Source organism: Lineus longissimus, chromosome 13 (genome assembly GCF_910592395.1).
Source record: "Lineus longissimus chromosome 13, tnLinLong1.2, whole genome shotgun sequence".
Lineage (NCBI taxonomy): Eukaryota > Metazoa > Nemertea > Pilidiophora > Heteronemertea > Lineidae > Lineus > Lineus longissimus.
Genome location: NC_088320.1, coordinates 604512 through 626141, shown reverse-complemented (window position 1 = coordinate 626141; position 21630 = coordinate 604512). Strand labels below are relative to the sequence as shown.

General features: G+C 41.8%; 1 protein-coding gene across 6 annotated transcripts in view; it reads left to right on the top strand.

Annotated features, from left to right (window-relative positions):
• The window catches only part of LOC135498217 (protein TANC2-like), a 99835-nt gene that overhangs the window by 56321 nt on the left and 21884 nt on the right, over nt 1-21630 (top strand). For 3 of the 6 annotated variants that reach the window (XM_064788424.1, XM_064788423.1, XM_064788428.1), the window contains 5 exons: nt 5717-5776; nt 15487-16215; nt 16649-16870; nt 17697-17741; nt 18511-18591. In XM_064788424.1, coding sequence (XP_064644494.1) covers nt 5717-5776; nt 15487-16215; nt 16649-16870; nt 17697-17741; nt 18511-18591 — 1137 coding nt within the window. The remainder of the gene's footprint in view (nt 1-5716; nt 5777-15486; nt 16216-16648; nt 16871-17696; nt 17742-18510; nt 18592-21630) is intronic. The other 3 variants (XM_064788426.1, XM_064788425.1, XM_064788427.1) reach the window with 3 other exon arrangements.

Sequence of the window (21630 nt, the reverse complement as noted above, 5' to 3'; positions counted from 1 at the left end):
TGTCGGCTGGCATATGGTCTGCCCGCAACCTGCTGGTCTGCTTACTCCATTACCTCTACCTTGCCAGTATCACAATCTGATACTCTTGGTTCCAGAAAGAAACTGGAAAAGTAGCCGTACGATCGCATTCACTTCGTGAAAAACTCAATGAGCTTCCTATGAAGAAGTGATGATTGGCACTTGGCTTTCTGTGTTCTGATTGGCTGGAAAAAACATTAGCAGATCAATTAGAACAAAAAGTGTAGAAATTCAATTTATTTTTGAATTGGTAAAATGGCCCCAGGTGGGAACACTTCTGGCGTGTGTTGTCAGGCATGTTTGAAAATTTCATTGGTTCATTGAGTGGAAGGATTAAAAATGCTTGTTTATCTTTTGCACCGTTTTGAGAATAGCCGGGTAAAGGGTTAAAATCAATAAAGCGGACAGAGATTGATGGATTTATAAGCTCAATAAACCGCAGCAAAAACTAAAAGACGAACCAAATGGGATTTTTCTTTGAGTTGGCAGCCATTTTGTGAGGAAATGATCGCACATGCAATCAAGCATTCATGGCAGAGGAGGAGAAAATTGTTTTTCGTGCGTCTTGTTGAGGGTGAATTGTTCATTATGCAGGATATCATAGGATGTGTTTTGTGTGGTGGATGGAGAGAGCGGTTTGGTCGTGTAGTAGTACTGAAACTAGATGTTGTCCTGAAACTAACTGTGTTGTGAAGGGGACAAAGTGATGCAAGCTTTCCCTGCATATATTAGACAACACCCCTTTCCTCCTTCTTCTGTCCTTGGCTGCTCTCTTCACTTCATTTCACTGTAATCTGTCAGAACAGTCTTTCCCTCAGCCTCGATGGATTTCCTACCAAAATATCCCAATGTTGATACTGACACATCTGCTTTTTTCCCGTCGGCTTTCGTATTTACGGCTGATCGCAACAACACTCCGTTGCCAATAACCACTTCTGAATCAATATCGTAGCAGAGCGTCTTGGGTGTGATCAGTAGCGAGTCCCCGAGCTTGTTACGTCTTTGATCATGGCCCAGCGGGATGCTGCCGGGCGGTGAAGTTCTCCAATATCCACACCAATCATTTCATGCTCACGGTTACGCCATGGAAAAAATATGATCGCATTTCATTTGAATGTTTCTGTTGGAAGTGGAATTCTCAATGAAGTTATTCAGACGATTTTCTTTTCGGAATCTTTAGTTAGTTTGACATGCAATCACAGATTATTCAACGATGAAGTAGCTTCTTCATCTTGTCCTTCATAATTAGTGTCAAATCCAGCAGGAAAGTTCATTCTGAGGGAAAGACTCGAGGTAGAGTATTCCTTGACATTTTGAACTTCCGGTTTGTGCCTTGGCATTTGGCAGCATATGAGATCATCAGTTGTTGAAGTGAAGGATGTCATCAACATCTGATTAATGTGCATTGACCAATCAATACTGATCGATGTGTAAATATGGAGATGTATGATTATTGGATTAAATCACTATTCCCGGTGCCTGATCAATAGCCAAGGATTACTGTACAAAACACAGTTGAATGAGCAGAACACATTAGGTTGAGATTGAACAGGAGTTATTGGGAAAAAATTCTGAACAATTTTCAAAGCCAAAATTTTTTGGGACTGATGATGTTTCTTCATTTTGAGCAGAAAAAAAAAGTGAAAAAAATATTTTGGTGCCACTCTATGCAGTGCCATGCCAAGCAATCACCACTGCCACTCCTTCCAATACCAAATGAGAAATCTTAATTAGCATGTCTCGTCCTGAGCGTAAACAGGTTCTGAACATATTTAGATGCCTACCCTGAGGGTTCTTGGTAGAGAGAGAATGTCGTCCCAAGGGACTTCCATCCCATTCGACATACCTCCGCCAGATCAAAGAACGGTTTTCAATAATGTGGCATGTCCTCTGGCGAGACTCTCTAGTATATACGCCATCTGTAGTAACATGAGTAGACTAGGATATCACAGTCGTGATTTTCATATTGGTTTAGAACATGAAGTGGATGCTCATTCTATCCCAATTCAAGGTGACTTTGTCCGCATACGTAAGAGACATTGAAAATCCATTTGAGTATTCCTTGCAACGTGTGTTGAGTCCAACTCGAGCCTATCAATAAGTATGGCGAGACAAGTTCAGTAGATATTGCTCATACTAGATGACTCACTTTTATATCTATTTAATGTACTCATAAGAAGTCGTCTCACTTTGATATTGAACTGGGTTTGACTTAGCTGGCGGGTATTGGACCCTGGAGAAGCTGAAATCTATAAACTGCTAACACACATTCATGGCTAACTTTGTTTGAAGACACTGGGATGATAACTTTGACTATCTTATTCAAAGCTCAGTGAGTAAGACTGCCGGCTATTCTAAACAATTGGGCCCTGGTTCACACTTTGTGAGATGGTATAGAAGGTGCAATGATACGCATTAGTGCCTAAGAGTTTGTGGTCATAGAGGATGATTCCTTCACAGCTTAGGGAACTGTACACAAGCACCTTCTGCACAGAAACTCTGAAGCCATCTAGTGTCAGCCAGGTGGTCTGTCTCGATACTTCTCCAGTCCTTTAATATCCCAGCAGCTTGTAGTCAAACTGTAATGGATCATCCTCACACTCTGCTCCCTGGGTCATTGAAGATGAGAATCGGCTTAACATCGTGGCAGACACAATGAAAGGGTCAAAGTAAACTCATGCTCAGCTTTGTCATGCTGCAAATCTCTGCAACCATCAGGCTTATCTGCTGCGTATTACCATCACAGGTGAAAGCGTGAACATGAGATGGGATTGACAAGGCAGCGCTAAGAGGATAATATGGGAGTTATCTGAGCAAATGTCGGAAATCATTCCGAGACCTCTCCCATATGATTGGAGGGACAGTACTGCGACAAAGGATCTGTGCTGTCCAACCTAATCCACTACTCTATTGATGATGGAGCAGAATGACCCCTCTATGACTGGAGAGTTCCGGATCAATACGGCGACATGGTCAGGGAGTTGTTGTTCATTTACGTTATGTAACTGGGATGCTGGGGCTGATCGATAGGGCTTTGGTGGGGTGGCAAGAAGTTACAAGGTCAGGAAACAAGGAGACTAACACTCATTCACTGTCTGGCAAAGACAGTCCACCATCCGATGGTATCATACTGCCAAAGGGTTGCTGTCCTTCTATCATTACACAGAATTTGAGGAAGTAATGTAAGTGAGATCGTATAACCCGAGCATTTCTGTCAACTTGGCTATCCTCCCACATGCCGACAAAGACCTAAGAATATTCCAACCTAGTGTTTCCACGTCACATTATTGTTAGATCAGGCGATGATTGGAAGGTATGAATGGTATCTAGACTGAGACTGACTCCATGGATCAGCATTCTAATGAGGCGAGGAGTAATTTGGCCGTTATTCTCTCTCGAATTGCGTCATTTCTATACTGCACCAATCATGTCATATTAGTATTGTGATCAGCATCCATGTAGACCAGGGAGTGCTTTAATGGCCGCTGTTAGTGTGAAAAGGTATGTTTACTTGTATTTGTTAGAATTTCCCCCAATTATCCTTCCTATCTGGCACATTATGGCTCTATTGCACAATAAATAACGACAACCATTGGGTTTTTCTGGAGCTGTGTCCGCGATATATAACATGACCAAATTCATGATTACAGAACCAAAGTAGGCTTGTCCTGTGTGAATTTGTGGCTTCTACAAACAGGCTTTGGCTTTGGTACTACAGTTGTGGCTTCATGATGTGACATTATGACTTGATGGTGTAATGACAGGAAGACTCCGTCTGTAGATGGGCAGAGACTGGGCCTAATCGGCCAACTTTGGATTTGTCTATTGCACATGCAAATACTTTATCACAAAATGTCTGCTGACTCTGTGGTGCTGCTCACCATTAACTTTACAGACACACCCGGAGGCTGGCTACTCGATCAATCCCAACATCATAAACATACTTCTCGCCCGTGGCGTGACGTGCTTTAAAAAGCCGCCCTCCATCATGGACGAGGAAGATAACAACCCGTGTCCGTGTGTCCATCTCGGTGACTTGATTAAATGCACCAACGCAGCCACTTTCTTTATGATCCAATAAATTCCCACATTACCGCAATTCACTCCACCAATTTGATTCTCGGTAGCGTCCTGCGGGCAAACGTACGACGGGAATTATAGGAAAACGGCATAAACAATTGGATTGAGGAAAACTACAGAAGTACCGAAGCTTAACCAGGCATTTAGATCAGTGGCTTGTAATGGCTACATGCATCCTGTGGGCAGATTACTTGGGCTGAGTTATTGGATGGTTTGCTGAATAATCAGATGAGCGCGTTGCGGGCTATGATGGCATGACAAGCATTCTAGCGATGAGGCTGTTCCTTGGGCTCATTCTTTGCCTGGTTGCCCCTTGATATCTCAATCAAGCTTGACAGAAACATTTTCGCCAATATTCCCTATGAAGGCCAGTTGATCTGTATCGCTTTGATTTCGCAATGATTCCGTCACACCTAATGATAAAAAACATCTCTAACGTCATCAAGAAGCTATAAGATCAAAAGGCGTAGATGTGAGTTGAAGCAAGACTGAGCGGTACGTGCCATTAGGACGTAATGAGTGCCGCGTTGCTCTGTCATCGCTGCAGGCAGGTGTTTTACACGCTACTCTGCGGGTTGGATGAGAGTGTTTAGAATCATATTGATGAGTGGGCCGCGGTAGCGACGTGATTATATGATATTAGCAATTAGGTACAAGAGTCACAGAAATTCCAGAGATTGAAAATCCATACCAAGCCATCAATACCCTTAGCATAACCTGCTTTTACTTCACTTTGCAAATAAGAGAAACAGACAAGGGGAAAGAATGTCACCCTGCCTTACCCTTCTTCCCAAATAGACTAAATTGCACAAAGCCAAGCCTCCATTGAATCAATTACTATCATTTGAAAAATGTCTCTTTGATGTGAAATATGTAAAAGAAATGATATCTCTTACAACCACCTACTAATCAGACTTGTGTCTTGATGATAAAGGAGTTTGTGGTGGTCTTGGTGAGAGCTCATTTCCTGCCAAGGAGAGACGACACCTTGTCAGACTTCAGACATGCCTGCTTTGGCTTCGTCACTGTTCCTGCTTTGGCTTTGTCAGTGTTCTGTAGAAACTTATTCCAAGGGTAAAACTAGAAAGCAGATGGAGCTCTACGTTGTGGAATGATTGTATGGTGCAATACCATTCATTATCTATAGTATTCTGGTATTTTCAATTAATACATATTGATCGAGATAGAAATGAGGCGTGCTGGTGATATTTTAAGATTCATAGACTTGGATCCAGGGTCCTTCATTCATTATTCTGACAGCTGATAGTATGTATCATGTGTTTTCCCAGAATTCCGGTTAGAACATTTTTTTCGAAAATAGGAATAAGTGATGAGCTCTTCTTTCTACATACTCACATTTCTCTCTGAGTATTACTATACTAGATCTACACTTTTGTAACCAAGCAAAAAGTGGTCTTCATCTTCAATGTTACCTCATTTTCTTTTTGCCTTCAAAGCTTTTATCTTTCTTCCTCATTAAAGATAGTCTTCAGATAGAATAAATGGTCGTATTTCTAAACCATTTATGAAGTTTTCAAGCAGTGTGTTTTCAATAAAAACCGTTCTTCATCCTCAAACCTTAATCTACTTTTCTTTCTCCCCTTTTACCTGCACTCAGATAAGGATAGTACATTTATCGCTTTGACCAGGAAGATCGCACGACTGCTTGGTCAGTTTGGTAGGTCCACTTGTCTAAATGTTCCCACTTTATTTACGTTTCTTGCACTTGATTATCAAATCTGGTACGATCACAAAATGTGATCACAAAATCTGGTGTGAAGTGATTTGTGTGATCACAAATGCAAAACCTTGTCACAAGTCCACAAAGCCACCCTCGATTGACGAAAATTATAAAAAAACAGAACCCAGAAACTTGATAATTTGAGTCACCATTCACACCAAGTCCAGTCTCGATGTTGTCTCACAATCAAACCACCATGTGTAGACGCACTTTTTACTCTTGCATGGCACTTTTATATCTTGTTGTTGCTCAATTCCATCCTGATTTGGACGTCTGTTGTGATCAGCACATTCTTGTTCCAATTATAGATGTTTTTTCATTGAATCCTCAATAAATAAGCCAAATTTCAATTTTTCAAAATTCTCATTCTTAAATCTGTTTTTTTCACGATCTTCTGAAATTTCTTTAAACTACAAATTTGAAATTTAATCTTTTTCCCAAATCCTACTCTACTCTGTTTTATATCATACGTCACTTTCCAAACAACCACAATATCTTGAGATGTCATACATTCAGTTCAATGTAAGACTTAGTGTGACAAGTCCAGCTTGTCAAACACAGAAATCACTCAAGAACATTCTTCTCAAAGTGGTTTACAATAGGTCGGAGAGAGATATGGTGTTACAGTGAAGAATGGTAGCACTTCCCTCCGCACCAATAGCGGGACCAATTTGCCGTCACCAGTGCGATCCGTTCAACATCAAGTAGCACCTAATCAGTCTGGTTGCCTTTAATCTGGTCACGTCGGCAGCAGTTGCCTTTCATTACGCACCTATCACCAGAGACAGTTTGCGGTTCCCGCTCGCATGGCATTAGCAATAACTGTTGTCGCATTGTTTTTGTAAAGATTGATGCGCGACTTGAACCAATCTTGAATGGCTGTGTTTTGTTTTTCTGGCTATGGCGTGTTATTATGTTTCAATGGCTATTGTGGAGGTATGAATGGTTGAATGAAAACTATGTCATTTCACTGCATGTGTCAGTTTCAAGGTTCATATTTGCTGTGGTGCTTACCAGTCTTGATAAGCATCTCCCCAGTATAGAGAATGGCTTCAGTTTGCTTTGTGTTTGTGTTCAAACATGAATGAGCTTGGCTGACAGAAATACGTCACTGAGACTCACTCTAGAAGCCATTTCTGCTTCAAAGGCGATATCATTCAACCCTCAATATCCAATATGATGTTGCTTTAGGCAATGTAGGATATTTTTCTGCTGTATTCAGTATTGGTCAATATCATTAGAAAGTAAGCGACATTCTGAGAGCAGAACAGTATTGACAAGCTCAGAGTTAATGAGGAAATTGCAGGGACGGGATGTGCATTGATGACTTGTTTAGTTTGGCTCCAGTGAGACGGGATTATAATCGATGGGGAGGAGGGTGACATGATGAGATGGGTTTTAACAAGTATCGATTAGTTTTGATGAATGGCTTTGTTGGATATTGTTGTCAGCAGACTCGACTGATCTAAGCTGATTGTACCCTCTCCTACCAATTGTCTGGTGTCAGTCACAGCTCTAGAAACTTCAAACTTTGTCAAAGATGCATCATGATCAGTACTGGCCAAACCTCCCTCTGGTTTAGCCTACATTGACCTGCATTTGATCACAGGGTGGTGTTTGTAAAGTCACCAAACATTGCATACATGGATATCTTGTATCTCTCAGACACAATACAACATCATGAAAGTTCAAAACTCATAAAGTGCATCTCATGAGCTCAACCTTTGAAAGACAAAAGTGATGGCCCGACTGGTGTTCGCACCCAGGAGACTTGGATCTCGAGGTAGGCATCAGCCATCTGCTCAAATAAGGTGGTTGCATCTATTTCATTGGAGAGAAACCATCAGGCACATTGTGACATCTTCACTTGTCACACTCTCAACCCGCTTATCAAATGCTGAGGGCCGCCACTACAATCACTCGTGATGAACAAGACTAATATTGACTCTTGGAGGATGAATCGTGGTTCGTCAACCCGACGATCGTTATCTAATTATCAAATCAAAGGTGACTTGATTACTCCTCAATTTCCCTGGCAAGATCAAATCTAGTGCCAACAAATTTCAATTTTCCGGCAATAATTTTTAGATTCTTTATATAAACATGGCGACGTTTGTTGTCGGGTGTAATTTGATTTAGTCGACTGTTGATGTGACTTGAATTTGATAAGTGAGCAGAGGTTATATTTACGGCTTAGTTTATCTTTAATAATTCCTGGCTGGTTTTTGCTTCAGTCAACCTAATTGAGCATATTGACGTTTCAATTTGACGGGAATTTAACTCAATATTTCAGACATGTCGGGTTGAAGTGCAGATCTGTTTAGTGTTGGGTTATGAAGGTTCATGGCTTGAGGTATAAAGGCATAAAAGTTGCCCTCCCTGAATTCAGAAAGATTGTAACAGCATGGAGCATGCTAAACAGTACAGTCATCCCTAAATCTAACATCAAAATATGCCAATAACCCTTCCTCCTTTCCTCCCTCTACCAACACCATGGCTTTGAGAGCATTATTAATCAAGGTGTGCATGGAAAAAACCTAACACGCTGTTACAATATTGATAAGTTCCTCTCACGTATTGGGAAAGTCTATCACCATTTTGTGATATCGCCAGAAGTCACGCGTCACAGCTTGAGCACCTTCTAAGGGGGACGACAACACACCGATATCCTCTCAAGTACCGTCGAAACATTTATAGTCCATCTTGATCAATTTGCTTGGAGGGCCGATCGATTTGTGGTTATAACGATATCGCCCCCGGCTACATGAATATTGGCGATGATCACCAATAAGAGATAGACAGTCAGGCTGCGTCCGATACTCTGAGAATGTTTGTCTTTTTGCTGGTGTTTCGTCGGTGCTCTTGTTGCCCCTCAAATACTGTAATATCAGAATCCAGACCCAGTCGAACAGCTGAGACCAGATGTGGTCAAAAGCTGATGACGATGATCATATATAGCACCACCACAGACTAGCTTTACAGTGTTGTAATCGGTTTCCAATCAATCTGTAATGGCGGAGAGAGACTGAAAATGTGACAGGTCCACCGAGACTGTGTAGTTACCAGCCCATGAAATGACTGTCACCAGATTGAATCATTGCTATCAGCCCTAAACACTCATCAAATATTGAGTTTCAATATATTGAAATTCAGATATGTCGAGTCTTGGGGAGGCTGGTGCGTCTGATTTATGAGATCTGTGCAGTTGAATAGTTTATGGATAAGGTTTTCGAAAAGCCCTTTGTGAGCAGGCTAATCATCACCAACATGAAGATTACCAACATTGCTATGTTTTGAACAAGCCAGCCCTTGGTTGTGGTGACTGCTTTTTCTCCTCATGACAAACCAGCGCATCGTCATCGGGACCAATCTCAACCAATTACCGGCCCGTCACCAGGAGCACACAAGGGAGACGCAAGGGAGAGGTTGTGAATGAATCGTATTAACAGACTCCTGTGGGTACACTTAACCATACAATATGAGTACACGTGTTCCAAGGGCTGCAGATGTGAGGAACACATACTGAGAACTGCGGGGGTCGTTTGTGGGTTCATCATGGGTCAGGCTGGGTTAGGGTTAGAAGGGTTTGAGTTGGGAGAATGACTCCATTAGCAGAGGAAGTATGGTACACTTTTGTCTGCAGATTGTGACCCCATTTAGCATGAGACTTCTGCTTGTTCCTTCAACCAGTTAAAGCACTGTTTCTCATAAGATTCACCTTTGTCTTGCTGCAATTGAAACGAAATGATTCATAGAAAACTCCTGGAAACCCTTTGTACCACTACCACTGATATTGGTATATCCCCTCTCTTCCGACTCACTCCCCTTATTTTGTGTATATTATTGAAATAACGTCTCGAACCATCTCACCGTGAAATCAGAAAATCATATTGATCACCAAACAGCTCAAGCAAAAAATTCATCACCCAGTGGTGTGGAGTGCTCGATAAACTGGTTTTGTGAAGATCACATGATAAACAGGGCTGTGAGGTCCTGGGGGAGAGGTTTACAGTATTAGGTGTTGGTTGAATCTAAATTTGAATCCAAACTCGCAACTTTCAATTCGCAGCATGCATCACTAACCAAGTCTGTCAACGCCTTAAAACATGTAGATGTCTGTTTCACCCTCAGTAAGTGGTCTCATTAGGCCTGCATGACTGATTGAACTTGAGCATAGAAATGAGGAACTGAAGTGTGATTAGTCCCATGACTTTATTGGCCACGAAATCCTTGGCTTGTAAACCTTTAAGTCACGTCATGGTCAAGCATGTGTGGACTTTAGAGTCACATGGCCAAGTTCATGGAGGTGGCAAGTGTTCCTCAATGAACCCCAAATTAGCCCGGCTTTGGCACTCCCTGATTAGGTGCACTGAATTAAGCACAGGCGTCTTGTGTCTCCAGATCTCAGCATGGCCGTCTTTCATGAAGTTCATTGTATTGTTCTTCTGGTTGCCTTTTTGAGTGCATTATGTTTGGTGACCTTTCATCAATGACATCAACTTTCAATAAGTTCTGTCATGATTCCAGTTTGTCCAGAAACTTCAGACCTGTCCTGTTATGTGGGCGTACCATGTTGAAATGACAGTCTTCTGATGTTGTCTGGCTACTATTTGTTTTTAGCAACCCTGTTCAAGATGAGTAGTTAGTTTTACTCTCTGATAGTCGGACATATATTGTCCGGTTTAGAAGCAGTTTCAGAGTAAACCCATACACTTCAGCTCTTGAATATCTCATTGTACAACTTGATCAGGTGCATCACATAACTGTAGTACTATTGCCATGTCAGGCTCTGCTCTACTCAGAAGTTTGAAAGAGGCTCTTGAAGTTATGAGTGATCCAAAGCTAAGCTGGACTATCAATCATTGATGATCACTCACAGGACTTTTATGAATGGACATTCCATTGATTGTTGACGCCAATACAATAGGGCGGCACCTGCAGAAAATGACAGGGTCAGAACTGGTCAATGAATCAGCTTACTGACCCCTTGTTATGTTGACCAACATAAGTAGGTCTTTACTTTGCTTTTGAGGCTTCTTAGCCTAATGAGACATGACAGTGATGGCACCCCTACTTGTTGGCTCTCCCATGCACTAGTGTACATGACAATGTACATCGATGTCAACCAACTTGAAGTGGACTATTTGGCTTATTTGTTTTGGTCTATTGTTCAGTATAATAGGCCTAAATATGTTCCTGTACTTACATATACCTAAACATACTGATGACACAAAACAAGGAGTGACAGTCAAGACTAGACAAGACTAGATAGTGAACTGAACACTTCTCCACAATTCCTGTTCATATCAGTTTTGATGTCAGCAGAAACTGTCAACTTTCATTCACATTCAACGGAATATTGTCTAATCGATGGGTCACCGATTCTTCCCTGTGATATTTGCTACTGATTTGTTGGACGATGAGAAGGAGAATGAACATATCATCAATGGTGAGATGTCTTGTTATGCGCCTTTCTCTCTCTGTCTCTCTCCGTAACTTCCAATGTCAATGCCAAGACCTTGTCCCTAAGTTCATAATTAGAATGAAAATGGCAAGATCGGCTCAAGATATCCGTCTGACCCAGGGGCTCTCGTGCAGCCGACGAGCATATCTTTAACTAATCCCATTAAGAGGCAAACATCTCATTAACTCTTGCCCAAACTCGGCCATTTTGCTCAAGATAACGTTGGAATGGTCCCGCGGGTATCGCCTGATGCTATTAGGAGCGGTTAGCATGCTACTGTGGGTGATTCTTGCCATAATAAGGTTGTGGAGATATACAATCAACTAATTCAAGTAAATCTTGTTAGCCATTGCTGGGTTATTGTCTGACGGTTGTCTTGTGAAAGACCTTGGCTGTTACACTGCTCTCCTGACAAGAGAAGGTAAGCACATAGAACAACTGACCAAAAGCAGGAACAAACTCCATTCAGCTCTGTGTCTTCTTTCTTCGATGATACACTGATTGAATATAGCGTATTATTCTGCATGAGTGTGCAGGATTAAACTGCATCCAAGCAATTTCCTGATGGAGTTAGAAGAAGACCACGGCGACCTATCTTGGATCATGATGGTATCAATTACATGCATATCATCCTGGATCTTATCCGCCAGATCTTGTTCCAGTGGACCGCTGGCGGGGCTGATCGATTCAACTAGGGATGCAGAACATTGGGAGGACATTGCAGCGTACAAGATGGTCTGGTAGTGGCATTTCAAAGATGGTTTCTGCTTGTAATGGTCGCTGTCGTAACAAGTAGAGGCAAAGGCTTGGACGTATCATGCTGAAGTACTTGTTGTGGTATCTGACGTCAACAACAGTTGAAGTCATAATCTGACTCCTGCTTCTTCCCCTGAGAGGAACTTACATTTAATAAATCAACCAAATAATTAAAAAACATCCTGTGGTAAAATATTACTTAGAGACGTCACCCAACTTTAACGTGGTATAATTTCTCACCTCGCTGACAACCCGTCACAATCAAGGTAATCCCACAGCTGAGCGCTGTCATAAACCTGTCATAACACCATACACCATCGCCAATTAAACTTCAATATCGCTAGAATTAAACCTCAACTCCCAGCAATTTGCATCAAGGGGAATTTGGTAATCGATTGCAATTTAGGAATGTCTTTAATGCAGATGAGGTTTGATTTCTTAATGGTGGAGTGCTTATCGGAGAGTTTCGTAACAATTTTCAAATTCTGAACCAAATTTGCTTTGAATGACCCATTGCTTTGTTTCTGGTAATTTGTCCTGTTCAACAATGCTTTGAATCAGAATACAGGCTGTTTGCCTGAATCTGATTGGTAATCGGCATAAAATGGCAAATAAACTGCACAGAAAGATTGTTGAACGATTTGTGTAATACCGATCGGAAGCAATCAGCATTTAGACAACGAAACCTGCCAGCGAATGCATTGAATGCAATTGAATGCAATTGAATGCATTGAATGCAATCAGGTTTTATTGCTTCAGCCGTGACGAAACTTGGCAAAGAATTGTCAAGGAAGATTAATATCATTTTGAGAAATCTCCCAATGTAGGGATTGATCTTTGAAGTCGCATGTGAAGACAAGGTTTAGTGGGCTTAAGAGAGGATCACTGGCCTGATAACCTGCGTGGGAGATGACGATGTTATCTTCCCTCCACAATTCATCAATGTTCATCTTGGATAGGAGGACGTAAAGTTTTTGCAAATGATTACTCAGATGAGAGCGTGGTTGTTAGAATTGGAGCTCTTCATTGAGGTGGTGGGTTTGAGTCTCTTCTGAGCCACTTCAGTGCTGTCCATGTGGAACTATAAAAGTGGGGACCACTGCCTTGAGAAGACTGTTTTGTTGGCTCCTGAACCCCGCTGGCCTGAACAGCCCAGAGGCGCACATACCTAGCCTGACATGGTGTAGTTGGTGGGCACATTGCAAGTACTTCTGCATCGATCTCAATTGGTTGGTCCTTGCATTGCGAAGTAGCCAGATACTGTGGCCAGATTTGCTTTGCTGTATGACAAACCGTACACACAGATCTATGCATGCTGATGTATCTTCTGAGGGAGATTCCAAGGAGCTTTTCATTGATCTCAAGTTCTGAAGGCGGATGAAAAGCTCGTCTGAACACATCAAACGCTCAAACTAATAAACACTGCGGAAGTAATATTCGAATGTGTCATCGGAGGTTGGGTGATGACTGAGATCAAATAATGCCTGAAATTAATAAAAGCCGCCGAGATAGCTTGAGAACTTATGTTGATGCTGAAGGGATATGTTCTCCTTCACTATGGCTGGCTAATTTCTAGACTGATTGCTTGACTTGCTTCCAACAACAACAGTGGACTCAAGTCTGTTAAAGCTTTGTAAACAGCCCGGCACCATGTTCCACTGGAATGTTCTCATTTATTAGCATCATTGAGCCCGGGGAGATATTCCATCAATGTTAGGAGCAATGGGGTTCATTCAGCTGATGTGTTAGGTAGGATATCATCTCTATGATTGTAGATACAGGAATATACATTGATAAACTAAGAATGATGCCATGGTTCGTCATTGTCCTCTCTCCATGGATGCCTCTTAGTGGTTTACCTACATCCAGTCATTCTACCAGTGTGAGATATCGAGGTATTCGATCACGACACCATTTGATCTTCCCTTGGACCCCGCGTGGGGGACACATCCTCGAAGCATGTCATCTGTCAACTGTACAATTGTATGTGTTGTCAAATGCCTCAGGAACAATCCCCTTTTCCACCCTACCTTGTCCCGCATCCCTCCTCCACGCAGCCCACTCGAACTTCAAATCAATGTATCGTCTCCACTCTCAATCACACTGCGATCTTTAACCGTCAAAAATAGCACCAGCTCAATGTATCAAACGGAAAATTGGTTTTCGATCTGCTACATCGATCCACTGGTGCAGTTTTAAACGATTGTTTTTTCAGGAGTTGATGTGTTTTGTTTGTGAACTGGTTTGATTATATCGGGTGTTGGATGCCATGTCAGATACTGGGGCCGGACCCTGCCAATCATTGGGAAAGTTCAAGTCAATCAATAATCCTCTGTTTTGAACATGTGTGGGCGATTGCATTTGAGGAAATATTGAATGATTTGAAAACTTCAAGATTTGAAATTTGAAGTGCAGGCCAACAAAGTCTTTGAAACACATTTCCAGAGTTGTGTAGTGCATGCATTGTCATGACCATCATACATAGTTCAGAAATCCATTCATAATCAGATTTTTTGCTGATCTTTTTCAAATCATGAATTCACCCAACAAGATGACAAATAGTTTGTTTGTTTTTGACTCATTCAATTCATCAAGATATACCATTAATTTCTCTATCAAATATGAAGTGTTGATCTTTCAAATCTTTTTCAATAGGCCACTTTGAGTCTCTACAAATATCACATGAATCAACCGGCCTGCCTTGTCTTAACCCTTTAGGGGAATGTGAGTGCCAGTTGGTAAACGGCCATGTTTATTCATGTGAAGTGTTTCCAAGCGGCCATCTGGTGTAAACCACTAGATGGCAGAAGTGGTGGCTTTATAAACGGTTAGCGTTGATGATACAGTTATTCGCAAATGCTCACTGAGGGCCGAATATATGAACCTTGCCTTTCATAGGCTACAGTCTATACATTTTACAAGCATTTACCTTGCCATAGCCAGAAAGAACAATATATCCTTTCTCCATTGATCTCACAGCTGATAGATTTCCTGCTGATTTAGATAACCCTGAGAAAGGTTCTATTGAGCCTGCACTATGTTTCAGCTGAAACCCCTGACAGAAGTTTCGCACCAATTGTGCCAAATTAACCCAAAATTGACAATATAGCACACGCCTTGGCCAAACCACTTGAGACAATGAATAGGCCACCAAGTGGGCCTTGTGAATGGCCTGTCATCTCTGCTTGGCAGTCCTATTATAATCTGTTCCTGAATCTGTAGACCTTGCCTCTGTCGGAACTGTTGATTACAAGCCTGTTGCACAGAACTTTGGCGTATTTTGGATGGTATTCTTGTATGTTCTCTAGTCAGCTCAGGGTTTGAATCTCATTCAAAACTTGATCCCTATTTCTTTCAGGTGTTTATTGGTTTATGATGAGAGTTATGAATACCTTCTTAACCATTCCTATTCGTTGAATCTTTCCAGGCTCAAACCCTCATGGTCCTCCACCCGCTGTGCCAAGAAAACCAAAGTTCTTCAAACCAAAATCGCACAAAGGTCGAAGTGTTGATAACCTCCAGTCTGTCCTAAACGCTGGTGGAAGTCAGAACCATGTGGATGGTGGCGCTAGTAGTTATGAGGCGGCGTGTAATGCTGCTCTCGATCAGGCTGGGTATAATAAGCGGAAGGATTACTCTCCTGACGGGATGCAGTTGTCATCTCCGGAGCATGAAACCAAACGAAACGGTACACCCGAGGCTTTGACGGTGACTGACCAACAGATGCAACAACGGGTGGCGCCATCTGTTAGTCAAGATCAAGAACTAAGAAATAAAATTCTGACGTCCGCGCATGTGCACGTTGACGGTAAACAAAGAAAACTCAAATCGAGCAGTAGCGAATCAAAATTGAGCACATCAGTGCCATCTGGTGGGAAATATATGCAATTTTACCGAAATGCAAATGGTGGTGATTCGTCACAGTTGAGTTCTAGTGTGCCAAAGGGGGATGTTTCGCTTGTCCGTGCGACCACAATGGATAGGTCAGTCAAAGCACGGAGCGTGATGGATTCACCGAGGAGTAGTTTCGCGCATGTTGACGGGAGTAGGCGACGCTCGTCTGGTGGGAAAGGTAACAAGGATTACGTTATGGTCAATGGATATATGGGGTCTCCACGTAGGACTAGCAAGGAGCTAGCGGAACAGGGCCCAAAAGGTAAGAAATGAGTCGCTTTTTCATAACTTGACTACTTTGACTCTGTCTTCCACCTCACTAGTGCACTTGTTGAGGAATGTACCAGTTGAACTGAACGTTGCTGAACGAGTCAGGTTGAAATGCCTAACTGCACCATGATTTTCATTCTATAAAAAGTTCGCCTAAAAAGTTTCATTTAAGTTGCCACGGATAGTTTGGGGTCAACTCCGAACAGAATGCAGGAAGTTGACTGCAAGAGAATTGAAATACTGACATACCAAAGAAAGAGCTGCAGAAAAGTTTGATACATTCCTTTAGTTCATGTCGTGAAGTAACTTGGTACATGCACCTGTTGGTACATTTGGTTAGAACAAACATGTTGCGGGGGGGGCATGATTTCACCCCCCTTTGTTGATGATAACCATTCCCAAACATTCAATACTTCCGTTTGCAGAACAAACGCCAGAAGGTCGTCGTCGACCTCCACCACCAGATGTCGCTCAGAATGACCTGATGATGCGACTAGGCCTACTACTGGGTGATCGTCAGGGTGGGCCTACGACACCAGAGCACGAACACGGTCGACCAGATGAGACGTTTACAAGTGTGTCGTCTCTCAATAGCAGTGATTTCACACCGGAGTGGGCCGAGGGGAGCCCCATATCAACACTGACAGGTAGGTGTTGAAGCGGTGCCGGGTTATTCTGTGGTTGTCCGAGGTACTGGAATCACTCCTCCATGCCCTTCCTTCTCCCAGCACTAGAGATTCTTACCCCAAGCTTGGGCATTCAGTCTCTCATACTTCACAAGGGCATGCCGAAGGCTTCGCTGTGTCAATGCCTTTGGTGTTTGAATGAAAACTCCCCTACATCATCCTTGAATCATGCAGCCGAGCAGTAAAATGGCTTACAAAAACCCTGGGGTAACTCTGTGAGGAATTCTTTGGCTATTTCCTCATTCTGTACAAAATGACTAACCCTGGGCTATTTGATGCCCACCTCCAGGTTGCTTAATCCCACCAGCAAATTGAAATGAGAGTTCTGAGGCCCTCCCAGAGTGCGCCAGAGGGCTTGTAAGGAATGCTTTATTCCTTTTTCAGAAAAATGTGATTTGATTTCCCCTGCCTCTACATAATTGATTGCTTTTCATTACAGTTGAATTATATACAGTGTTGCCATCTGTTATATTCTGTGGTAACTACAGATATGTTTCTTTCAGGGTTCAATACTGTAATGTCAGATGGTGTCATGCTATTTTCCTCATGGCTGTCTTAAAGGATAGGAAGGTCACCGTCTCATGAAATATGGAGATCAGTACCTATTGATAGCAGGCAGTGACCCTCGCTAATCCTCCTCATAGATAAATGTCAAAGATATGAAGTTCTGAATGCTGTACATTTGCTATCAGTGCCATGTTGTCATCCTGAATGATCATTGTGCGTAATCCTTGTCATCATCTCTCCGTGTCATCCCGACTCATCTCGTCTAACCTTCTTGTTGTAGCTCCCTTGTCGTGCAGTTTACTAAGCCTAAAGACCGCCAGCCGAGGTATGCCGTCATTGTATTCTGCATTTTGTCAAATTTCACTCATTTTTCTTAATGTAAATTTTTTTGTCATTGTTCCTGGATAGATGCGGTGGTTCCTTAGTGGTGTGTTTATTTATCCGCTGTAGATCGCACTGTGCACCTGAAAAGAAATACTTACATTTGGGGAAAAGTTGTTTCACTTTGTTCTGCCAGGTGGCACAATGTCACCAGAACTTTGAAACTTATGATCGCTAAAATTGACCAGGATTTTGGCTCCATGTCTGTACAAAATGTAAATTTGGATCATGTGGCACAAGATTTTAAAGATTTTTTACACTTGCAGCATTTTCAGCACAATGAGTGTTGTATGCATGTGTGACCTTCCTGAATTGGTTCTGACTGGTTGTTGGAATGTCCTTGCACATTCTGGAACATGCATAAAATATTAATAAGTTTGTGTTGCTTCATACTAAATAATGTAAGAGTCTGAATGACGTGATGTCTTAATTCTGAAGTTGAAGTTTAAGAATGACTGACTTCAGAATTTCTGTGCTCATTAATTGTCCTTGACTAATTGCTTCAATTAAGAAATCTAAATGTACTTACACAAAGTCTGTACCTTCCTTGACAATTGTGGATTATAAACATAATGTCTACAACCTTCCTTGCTTTCATTGTCAAAATAGTGTCGATGTACTTTCCACTCAACACCTGCGGTTGTAGTGAGGTAGTGAGGGAAAGTGCCTGAAGGTGGCGTTCTGCTGGTAATGTGCTCCGCTTTCCTTTCTAGTGCCATCAACATGTAGCCTACTGAGTCTGAGTCAGTACCCCCAGCGACCATCGCGGCCGCGTTCATCCAGACACAGGAGAGGTACAAAGATTAGTTTGTGATTTGCACACAACTTTTAGTGGGTTACACTGCCTTGGTTCAAGAGAAATAAACACGGGCTCTGATCACCACTGCTGTTGACTGAGGCTGTTGGGAATAATTAAAAAACAAAACTAATGTAAACATCGGAGAGTGCTCATCAAGAGCTTTCCAATGAATGGTCATTTTGGTCAGTTGTGACACTTCTGTCTTTTGCACTTGACAACAACTTTGAGACATGATGCATACCAGCGATTTTCTTTCATCCTTGCAAACAGGAGAGTGCACCAACAAGAATGGTTCACTGCTGCAATTTGAAAGTGTTGTCAGTATCAGTAATATCTGAGTGGTGATCAAAGTCTTACATTTACACACTCCTCCCAAATCTCTGCCCTCTCTCTCTTTGCTTAGAACAGACCTGATACAAGGGGTGTGCAGTAACGTCATCATCAGCTCTCAGAAGCATGAATCTTCTTCTCTGCATAAAAAGGGCAAAAGTGCCCGCCTGTCATTTTGATTGCTTGAGCCTATCAGTGTGGCTGAGCAGTCGAGCAGGACTCCGCAGCTGTGATTTGGCAGCCGAAAGGTTGCTAAACTTGCAGCTAGTCTTATTTCTGATCAACAACATCTGACTGGTGGTGCTTCCTACCCCACCCCTGCGGTTCACACCAGATTACCAGCAGCTTTGAGAAGAAGAAAAGAAGAAAGCCCTCTGATTGGTTAAGAGTGGCCTGATATGACGATATATCTGATGACGACATTACCCACAACTTCTCTGAATGCACCCGTCACACAAGAATATGCCACAGAAAGAACCCACGAAAACCTGGTTCTCACGTGACCCTCCCTTCAATGCATGTTGTCCTCTAAAAACGCTCTTAGAGATTTTTTGATTTTTGATTTTTTCTGTGATTGCTACTTTTGTCTCTGTGTTGTGAATATCTTCAAAAACAGTTTTCTCCTTTGTCTAAAAACTATAAGATCTTACAATGATATTACAAATCATATCATACACTTTCATGTCCACCATTTTAATTTCACTAATTGACATAAGTTGTAAGATATCAGTCTCAAGATAAAGAAGTTTGTACATTTCTATAGGACTTCAGCACGTTTCAATAACTCAGTGGTGGTGTTAACCCCTTCCTACTGCAGTTGCTACCAGTAACTGCATGATCCAAGACCCCCTCTCCGACAGCATGCTGTATATGGTTTCATGATCATAATATTTCATTGCATCTGCTTTCAGAAGTGCGGAATGTATGACTTTGTTTTGACTATCGTTATGTGCCATTTCAAATCAAATAGCAGTCTTAGACTTATTTGAAATGAAGCTTTCTTTTGGGACTGGGTCTCATCTTTATCATTATCAGGTTGGAGTTAAATTTGAAACAGATTTTGCCAAAAAACCCTACTCACTTTTCGATTAAGGATGTTTAAGACATCAGAGACCATGGTTTCATATTTCAAATTAAAAGATTTGATGAAATCATACCCAAACCAACCATGTTCTCTGTTTCTTAATATGAAAGTTCCTCTTGAATAGATTGACACAGGAAGCCAGACAGATACTGAGATGATATTTTTGCATTACTTCTGAGAGCATCACAAAATATTGGATCCCAGTTTTTGTGCTGCTTAGGGGAAATATAAAACAACTTTACATTAACGTAATTGGACCAGGAAACGTGGTTGCTCATGAATAGTGTCTCTTGATTGGCTCAGGAGGTTTGTTGGCTCATTTTTATGAGATGGATGATGGAAAAAGGTCATGTTGTCGGAAATTGGGGTTTGACTTTGTTTCTAGCTGTTCTGGTCGACCTAGACTAGTGTGATATGGATGGTTTTGGTAAGTCAAACTTGTGTCTTATTCTCTGTCAAATCTGTGATTATGTGGCTGCCTGTCACTTCCAATTATGGCTCAGTGATTCTGTGTTTGTTGTTTGAAAGCGCTTTTTAGCTGTTTTATTCTCTCAGTGAGAGAGTGCTAAGGTTGTCCACTTCAACTGGCTGCTTTTTTACAAGCCCCCTCCAACAATGTCAAAGCTTTGTGTCCTTGAGCACGACACTTTTCCCAACTTTCATGTTGAGATCATGGATATGGTTTACTCACCAAAACCTGTATCAAACCTTTGAACATTGAGCTCAATGATGTTTAGTTTGGCTCAAAAACACATTCCAATGTCCAACCATTGAACAATATGTGAAATGTTGATCTTGCCAACATTCAATCAGCTTAGATGTCAGAAGCCTTTATCCTATCAGCATCCTGGCCTGTTGATTGCATCTTTATCAAGGCGTTTGATCAATTAGAGTTTCATTTGGTTTGATGAGGTCAATCAGGATCGACTTCTGATGAAATATGTGTCGAGGCTTTCTGCAGCTTTTGATACTTCTGAAAACCCGTCGCTTGGAAGGAATTTTTGGGCCTTCGTTCTACCAAGGATTTTATGTTGAGTTTGTGTGAAAACAATTTTGAATTAGTTTCACATAGATATGGCCAAATTTTTCAAGAAACTGTACACACTCTTACATGGATATGAGTCTGTGGATGAATCTTCGAACTCATCCGGTAAGTGACCTGTGTTTGCTCTTCAGAGCATTTCTACCACAGTGGTTGTGTGTGAGGGTTGACCACAGGCACCACCATCTTGGCTGGAAAAGCCATCAGAACTTTTCAAATCGAAGTGAATCTCAATTTCAAGGGTGGGGGGTCAGTTCTTAAATGTTTCCAGAAAATGACTTCCTCCCTTTGAATTAGTATTCACTTGATTTTGAAGGAGATAGAACTCCAAGTCCACAAGGGAGCTGTCTATGGATACAGAGCCCTAGGGATCGAGCCCATCACATTAGGAGTATGATCAAATCAGCACCAATAGACCACACCGACCCTAGTTTGTTGTAATGAAGAGAAAAAGTCATTAATGCGATCTGTCTGCCTTGATACAACCATGGTTCATTCCTCTATACATTCAAATGTATTGTTCACATGGGCCTTTCAGTCTTTGCTGTAGACAAATCTTTGATGTTGATCTATGACCA